Here is an 8349-nt window from a genome sequence, read left to right as displayed (position 1 = left end):
ACTTTGGAGGGACAAGACCAAATGCACAGCGCCACATTTGGTGAAAACCAAACGTATCAGCACCAACTCCTCGTATCAGCTGTCAAGCATGGTGATAGAGGAGTGATGATTTGGGCTTGTTTTGTAGTCACAGAGCCTGGGCGCTTTGCAGTGATCGAATTGACCATCTGTCTGACAGTTAAAGCTTGGCCTAAATTGGCTTACGCAGAAGAACAATAGTCCCAAATCTGCAACAGAATAGCTAAGAAAGAAAGGAATCAGTGTGTTGAAATCACATAAAGTTTAGATACAATGATGTAAGAGACTGATAAAGTTATGCAGAAAGCAATTACTTCAATCTTTTGCTGTTAAATGTGGTTTTACAAGCTACTCAATCGCAAGTTCTATTCAGTTTTTCCCACACAGTGTTTCTACAGTTTGGCTTCCTTTTTGTTAAAAAAATACACTGTGTAAATCACATCTTGTTTTTTTTATCTGAGGCTTTTTAAAAATGTAGAACTTGAAAAGAACCTGACTTTTTTTTAAATTGTCTTAATTTGTAAAACCCAACATGCACTTTCTTTTTTACCGTGACTGCATTTATGAGTACGCCTGGGCTAGCACAAATCATTTTATTTGAGTGTGAAGAAAAAGAGAAACTTGAGGAAAAAGTTGCGCCCTCTTTTTGGCAGAAATTGCAAAGGAACAGAGTTGCTTAAGTAGTTATATCCCTTCCTCTGACAGCAAATTTTCCCCCTGGTCTCGGATTAAATCCTGCAACAGCTTTCTGTCCTCTGCCTCCCATTCTAATATCCTCCTCTGATTTATTTTTTTCCCTTCTTCTGTATTAGAGCTGGGCGATATATCGAGTTTTTAAAAAATATCGATATATTTTTATACGAGATATAAGATGTGACAATATCCTTTATATCGATATAGTCTATGTTACGTTATAATTATACTTGCGGAGCCGCAAGTTTGCCTCTCTTTCGTCCACTTTCGTCTTTACGCAACGTTACTCGGCCTCGCCTCTCCTTCACTGAACACAACTCCCCCTCCTCCCCCATCGCTTCACCTGCAGGAAGCGACAAGATGGACACGGCAAATCCGTTAACGAGTTACTGCGCATCGCCCCGTGCGTGGGGCTGGACGGCGTCAACGTGTTAGCTAGCTAACCACGCTAACGAGCTAACCACGCTAACGCCATGCAGCCCAGAGGTGCTGCACGGACTAAAATCCTTTCATTTTCTCAAAAGTTGACAGCGCGCCTTATGTATGAATTCTGGTTGTGCTTGATGGCTGCGAACCGATTTTATGTGGTACACAGCGCTCAGCAATCTGTCAAAAAATGTTTTAGTACGACTTTGGTAAGCTACGGAGCTGCAGCGCTTGATGGATTGTCGGAGCATTACGGCTGAGCCTCGCGGAGTGATACGTACTGTGCTTCAACGTAATATTACCTTACTGTGTATAAGGACCATAAATGGCACCTGTTAAGAGACGTGGTTGCGAAGCGGATTTCAAACTCCAGGTTGTCAGTCACGCAGTACAAGTTGGGAACAGAGCAGCTGTGAAATCTGTCCTTGTTATAGTGCTCGTCTTTTAGTTTACATTTTGACTGCACATTTGTGAGCTTTTTGTTATGCACAAAAACAACATTGTTTTCTTTTATTTATGGAGCATTATTATTTAATAAATGCTCAATTTATTTTTGAGTAAATTTTATGTACATCTGCTCTATGTTAATAAAAGTGCCTGTGTGACATCTGGGACACAGCTTTGACTAAGAACTCTCTTTTTGTTCTTACTTTATGGCTTTAAAAAAATATATATCGAGATATATATCTTATATCGCCATCCAGCTAAAAAATATCGAGATATGAATTTTGGGTCATATCGCCCAGCCCTATTCTGTATCTATAGTGCTGATGCAGTAGAGCTATTTCTTTTGTTTTGTAATAATCTGGTCAAATTAAATTCAGCTTTAGCTGTTGCTTGACTTGTGTTACAAAACTGGAGGCTGACTAAAAGTAAAATATGTGTAATATTTGCTCATGATAAGGCTTTTGTTTTGATCTGAGGTTGATGCACCTTAGACTTTCATTTTCATTTTTTCCCTCACATTTCACCAGGAGCTTTTTCTCTTCTTTTATTTATTTATTTTTCTTCAATAACTACTTCATGAGCTGAAGTTTGTTTGAAAATCCAAGTGCAGCTGTTTATTTGTCCATTAGGTGGCACTGTGTGACCTCCAATTATATTCTTCATCATCTGACATTAGCTGCAGCAGATTTAATAATTTGTTTTAATGAAAGTCTCACATTACACGTTGCTTATAATGAAAATGTTTTTCCCTTTGTCTTCTTTGCCAACTATTAACACCCCTGGTAGCATCACAGCCGTTACAATAGTGTCATGAAAGACAAAATAGCATCTTTGTTCAAATAGCACTTTGACTAAAGCATCAAATGATTCATATTCAGCAGTGTGAGAGCCTTCAGTGGGTCTGCAGGTGCCACTTCCCTTGTCACTGTAGGCTCTTAAATGTAGCCCTTTGATGCTTTGAGTGCAGCTGGTCCTGCTGCCCATCAGGATTCCTCTTGGCTTCTGAAGAGGCTTTGGTGGCAAAAATCACAAGTAGGGACTTGAGGAAGACTCAGTCATGTCATACCTCCCTTTATGGACAAAAGTACCTTTCTAGAGATGGGGGTGCTGAAGCCCTGCTCATAGTACTACAAATGTAAAAATCAATTCAGCCTGTGTTTTTAAATGGAGTTCACCCGCAGTATATTTTATCAAACTCCTGCCGTTTTAATCATAATCCGTTACACACACACACACACACAAACACACACAGAAAACATTATTCAGTGATGTACAAAACAGCACTATCACAAAATTTATTTTTTTTTATCTCCTTGCTCTCCATTGTGGGTCAAATATTACTCAAAATCAAAAGTAGTTTTCTGTTTCTTTTTTTACAAGAAGCCCAGAGATTTCTTATTTCTTTCTTCTTCTTTTTTCCTTTTTTTGTTACTCATGAAGGTCGCAAGAAGAGTTGTAATGCTGGTTGAATGTAAATGCTCTTAGATTGTTTTTATACTGTTTCAAGTCTAACTTGAGTCCAAGGCTGGAAAGCATTACAGTGCAATACTTGAGTTACTTGATATGTGGGAGGAGTAGTTGGTACTTGTTGCCTTTGTAGTCTTTTCATGCAGAGCTTTATGGGTTTGTTTGTTTTTGTTTTTTTTAAATCTTATGTCTTAATATCTTCAAGGTTATGTTTTTGTTTTTTTTACAGCAATACTCTCCACTTCGTTTAGCAGGTTTTAAATTACTACATATAATCTGACCACGCCACCTATTTCTCTTCTTCTTGAATTTGGAAAAGTTGTTAGTGGGCATAGTTTATGGGCTGCACATTCAAATCCATCACGTTCCTCGCAGAGCTTTAGCACAGAGATGATCATTTAGATGCAAACTCCAACATCTCTGTGAGGGTTTTATAGGATCTGCTGGTGGGATCGGCCATGTAGGCATCAGAGTTAGGGTGACAGAATTGGGAGATGACTGTGTCTCTAGCGATGAATAGAATTTGCACCAGATTTGATAGCCTCGTCTCTCATAGTCTATTAAAACCAGTGCTTGTGCTGATAACTATCGATAGTGTTTTTCTTTTCATTCTCATTTAGAAGATGGAAAAACCTAAACCCGCTACACCTTTGTTGTCTCAACCTTGTATAACCTGAAGTTTTTAGTGTGTGAGTATTTGCCCTTGAAGCTGGATAAACTGAATAACACAAATGCAGCACATACAACTCAGCTGACCTGCAGTACTATAAAACCAGAGGATGCTCTGAGAGTGCCTCCTTCTGTTTTCCCTTTGCACGCTGCAATTCTCCACCAAGTTTCATTGTCTTCGGTTTTTGTGCGATCTCCTGGCAAATGGACAGACAAACAAGCTACAATCATCACGTGATTTGGTTCTTGTATTGCTGGAGGAATGACAGGGTCTCTTTGTTTTCCGAGAGCTTTGGCTGCCTTGAATTGAGCCCCCTTTTTTAAAAAAAAAATTCAGCTTTAAGACTCTGCTATGTCCAGAACAATTATAGTAAAAGGAAAGCACAGGTGCAGACAGCAGCTCCACAGCTCGGATGCATATTGGATAGACCTTTTATCATTAGGATTTGCTAATACAAATGAAACCCAATCTTTTCTTAATGAAAGTATTAACATTTTTATGATGGCTAGATCAGATGTAAGTGTTGATGCCAACTCGAGTGAACCTAAAGACGTTTTCTCTTTTCAGAATGGACAGGCACCTGCTGCAAACCTCGTAATGATACAAGATCAACTGAAAGATGTGAGTCCAGCAAGATGATGTTCACCTATTTGTAACCGTATCATGTATATCCTGCTACCGAATGATGTGCTCATGAATTTGAGCAGCTGAAAAGTTCACATATCGTGTATAGGATGCAGTTTGTCATTGTAGGCTGTGCCTCTCTCCCTACCAGGCTCTGGAGAAGAACCAGCAGTGGCTGGTGTACGACCAGCAGAGAGAGGCCTATGTGCAGTCTGTCCTGGCCCGTACTTTAGAGCTGGAGCAGCAGCTGGCTCAGGCAAAGCAGCAACAAACCAAACAAGAGGCCAGTCCAGAGGGTAGGAAGTGTGGGGGGGAACTGAATTGGCTTTGCTCACTATTCCTTTATTATTCACAACAATCATACAGTAAATGGAAAACTTTCTTTTGGCCTAACAAGCAGCTTTTTTTGAGACACATGTGGCATGGAAAGTGAAAGGGGCAAGCCAGGAAAATGAATGTACTTTTTGTTTTTTAAGTTAAATAAAATGCAGCAACAGGCTTTGAATTAGAAAATGATTTAATGGGTAATAATGTCAGAATAAAAATCCAGTAGCGGTCAGGATTGAGCTTTCCATGCAGCTTTCACAAAGATAATCCTAACATTTTCACTGCAAATAATGTTTCTTCATTTGCTTACTAACACTTCTTGTCTCAGCTCCTGCCAACTTGGCAGATCCAGAAAAGGAATCTCAGCTGAAAAGCCAATATGACCACTTGGTGTCTGGGATGCAGAAAGACCTGGAGAGCCAAAAAGAGCAGGTTACCAGAGCCAGACAGGAGCTCGGTGTCCATCGGGAGCAGGTAAATGCCAAACAGATTTCATGTAATCACCATTTACTCATTTTGATTAACAACTTTGCCAGCTTGCTCCCCTTTCTTTATATATTCTCCATGTTGTGGCTTGTGCTGCTCATGCTGATAATACTTTCAGTCTCTATCAAACAATGTGCAAATTCACTGAAATTCACTGAAATTCACATCTATTTAAAAGAAAGCAACTGGGCTAGTTTCACTAAGCATTTCTTGAATTCAGATGTCTTTGTAATTGAGCTAAAGCGTTCCTTTAAAGAATGAAGAAGGCGAAATGTATAAAATATCCTACAATTTGGCTTGTCCGCACCTGGTAGGCCTTGAAAGCTCAGGCTGAGCTGCACTCTCAGCGGGAGCAGGTCACCAGGGTTCAGGAGGAGATGTTGGCACTGCAGAAGAAGTACGACGACAAGTGCAGCGAGCTGTCGTCCTTACTGAGGAAGTACAAAGACAAGTGCAAAGAGCTGGAGGAGGCCAAGATGGATCTTCAGGCAGAGCGACTTAGCAACAGGTAAAGAAAGTCCTAGCACCTAACTAAAGCGGATGTGGCCAAACTAAAAGTTAAATGGGACACTTCCTTTGAATAAACAGTTGGTTGGTTTATTTATGGATTCCAACTGGCTTTGCAATTTATGCAAAGTACTTTACAAGCCCAGGTTCTTGAATACAGAGGGGTGACACTGAAGAGCCCTTAAGAATCCACACATAGTGACTGTTAATGGCTTTAACTGCTGCTAAGTACTACAAATATGAATATTGTTGATACTTTTATGGAATAAATAAACCATTCATCCAGACATGCAGTCTGTGAGGAGAGAAAGGTGTCGTCTGAGCGTGCAGACAGAATGAGGGTGGAACTGGAGACTATGGATATCAGATTGGAGGAGGAGAAGAAGAGATCTGCTGAGCTTCTGTTGCAGGTGAGATTCCCATTCAGTGATTTGTCTCCTTTAGTCAGTATTCAGTAATATTTACTTATTTATCAAAGTTTTTCTTTCAAAACATTTGTAATGCATAAAAAAGTCTGCATTTATAGGGTTGCATATAAAATGGAAAGACCTCATCCATTAGCAATTATATTTAATAAGTAAAGTGCAAGAGCACAATAGATGTACCAGCATATTTAAATAAAATACAGCTCCAGGGTTATCTGAAAAGAAAAGAACTGAATGATAGCATGTGTGTTACTCTTTAATGGTGCTATACAAGTGTGTTTGCCTTGCCTTGATCATGTGCTTCACAGGTAAATATGCTGCAGAAGTCCGTCCTGAGCCAGAAGGAAGAGCAGAGAAGAATCGCAGCACTGGAGCAACAGGTAACACTCTGTGTTTATATGTTACCCAAATTGTTCCTATTAATAGAAGTCTTTGTTTTGTAATTGAGTGGCTGGATTTATTAAAACAAATATATAATCACTAGGAACTGTGAGAAGTCAAAAAAACTGAGATCAGTAATTACTGATTGCACAACCTTAATGTTCACCACCCACTTATGAGTGGAAATTCTGTCAGCACGGCCCTTCTGGGTAGTATGTGATGTGGAGTTGTAACAGTTTTGAGCTGTGTTTTTTTAAGAGTTGCAATCCAAACCGTTCCCACTTGTCTCTACTTCCCGTTTATTTCTGCCCCTCCTAAGATCCAACTCTCTGCCAAGGACTTTGAGAATGAAAAAATTGATCGTCAGAGCATGCAGCACCAGTTACATAAGGTGCTGAAGGAACTTCGCAAGGCCCGTGATCAGATTGCAAAGCTGGAATCTGCTGTAAGTGTTAGACTTTAATAATGGGGAAGAAATGTGATGGCTCTTGTTGAACACTGGCATGCAAGACTTCAGTCCCATTTTTGTATCCAATTAAAGCACCAGGGCTTCTGCTAAATGAATGTATTGTCATGTTTTGTGTTTCAGAAGCAGCCAAATGCTCGCTTTTCAGAGCCCAGCTCGTATAATAGCCTCGAGTTTGAGCGTCTCACTATTGAAAACCCTCTTGGCCCTACATCCCCATCTAAAGTCACCAACCTCCTGGACGAGAGTTTCCTGGAGTGCCCAAAGTGTCGGGCCCCTTATCCCACCAGTCGTCACAGGGAGCTGCTGACTCACATCGATTACTGCTTTGCGTAAGCTAACACATCAGCATAGATGAGTGATTCTCAGTGTGCATGTCCGGACCTCCGCTTACTCAAAGGGGTAAAAACAAACACAAGATCACTCTACAAGATTTCTGATTCATTCAGGAAATTTGTGTTTTTGAATCTAGGTAAAATAAAACAATGAACAGGCAGTTTTAGACACTGACTCTACAAACATAGCACTGATAACAGAGTATAAGATATTTCTTGAAGTCACTGGAGACCACTTGCATTCGATCCTGTTCTTTTATCGCAAAGTTAGAAATACCGCCTTAATGATCATTTAACATAAATGTATAAAATATTCATTTATGTAAGAAATCATGGGACATATTGTGCATTATTTTCCAAGAATGATGGGGTCTACGGTGTCCATTAAAAAATGATTTTTAAATTTATTTTATAACAGTATTTTGGCTTTTTTACTCTGTTTTTTTTTTTTTTTTTTTTTTCATTCAATATCCAAACAGGTGCGATACTTGAATGCTTGTGTAGATACGTTTTTTTTAAATAGAAGGGATTTGCAGGATACTCTTAACATGCAAATCGCTCGAACATGTACTTCAGCTCTTTTTGCCATTAGAAAATCACCAAACATCTTCTTATTTACAGTTTTTTTTTTTTTTTTTTTTTTAACTTTAATACTCCATCCATATAGTTACATCTGGGGTCTCTGTTTAGATTTTGCTGTTTGTTAAACTCTTGGTGAATCAGGTGTGTGTGTGTGTGTGTGTGTGTGTGTGTGTGTGTGTGTGTGTGTGTGTGTGTGTGTGTGTGTGTGTGTGTGTGTGTGTGTGTGTGTGTGTATATCACAGTATTTATTCTTGTTTTTGTTTTTAATTGGTGAACTACTGTCTCTTTTTAGTGATTTAGTTTTATTTTGCTTCAGTGTGTATCACCAGACAATGTTTTGCTTTTGTAATGGCCTTCTTTCTATCGAGGGACTATTGTTTATGTTATTTTGCATAAAAGTTTACAAGCCTGTCTAATATACTCCACTGATGAAATGGCTAAACACACACTTTCTAAACTCCTCTTCTTTTCCCTCCATCATCATCGGCAGCAGTA

General features: G+C 39.3%; 1 protein-coding gene across 1 annotated transcript in view; it reads left to right on the top strand.

The window, feature by feature from the left end:
- Positions 1 to 8312, top strand: part of cep55l (centrosomal protein 55 like) — an 11215-nt gene extending 2903 nt beyond the window's left edge. Inside the window, exons 5-12 of the mRNA XM_080872552.1 lie at positions 4289 to 4342; positions 4497 to 4641; positions 5001 to 5146; positions 5473 to 5666; positions 5952 to 6075; positions 6399 to 6470; positions 6791 to 6916; positions 7061 to 8312. Of these exons, the coding sequence (XP_080728678.1) occupies positions 4289 to 4342; positions 4497 to 4641; positions 5001 to 5146; positions 5473 to 5666; positions 5952 to 6075; positions 6399 to 6470; positions 6791 to 6916; positions 7061 to 7273 (1074 nt within the window). The 3' untranslated portion in view covers positions 7274 to 8312. The remainder of the gene's footprint in view (positions 1 to 4288; positions 4343 to 4496; positions 4642 to 5000; positions 5147 to 5472; positions 5667 to 5951; positions 6076 to 6398; positions 6471 to 6790; positions 6917 to 7060) is intronic.
- Positions 8313 to 8349: the final 37 nt, after the last annotated feature.

Source organism: Rhamphochromis sp. 'chilingali' (assembly GCF_963969265.1).
Source record: "Rhamphochromis sp. 'chilingali' genome assembly, chromosome: 22".
Taxonomy (NCBI): Eukaryota; Metazoa; Chordata; class Actinopteri; order Cichliformes; family Cichlidae; genus Rhamphochromis; species Rhamphochromis sp. 'chilingali'.
Note: the sequence above shows the minus strand (reverse complement) of the source record. Positions and strands in the feature narration are given on the sequence as shown.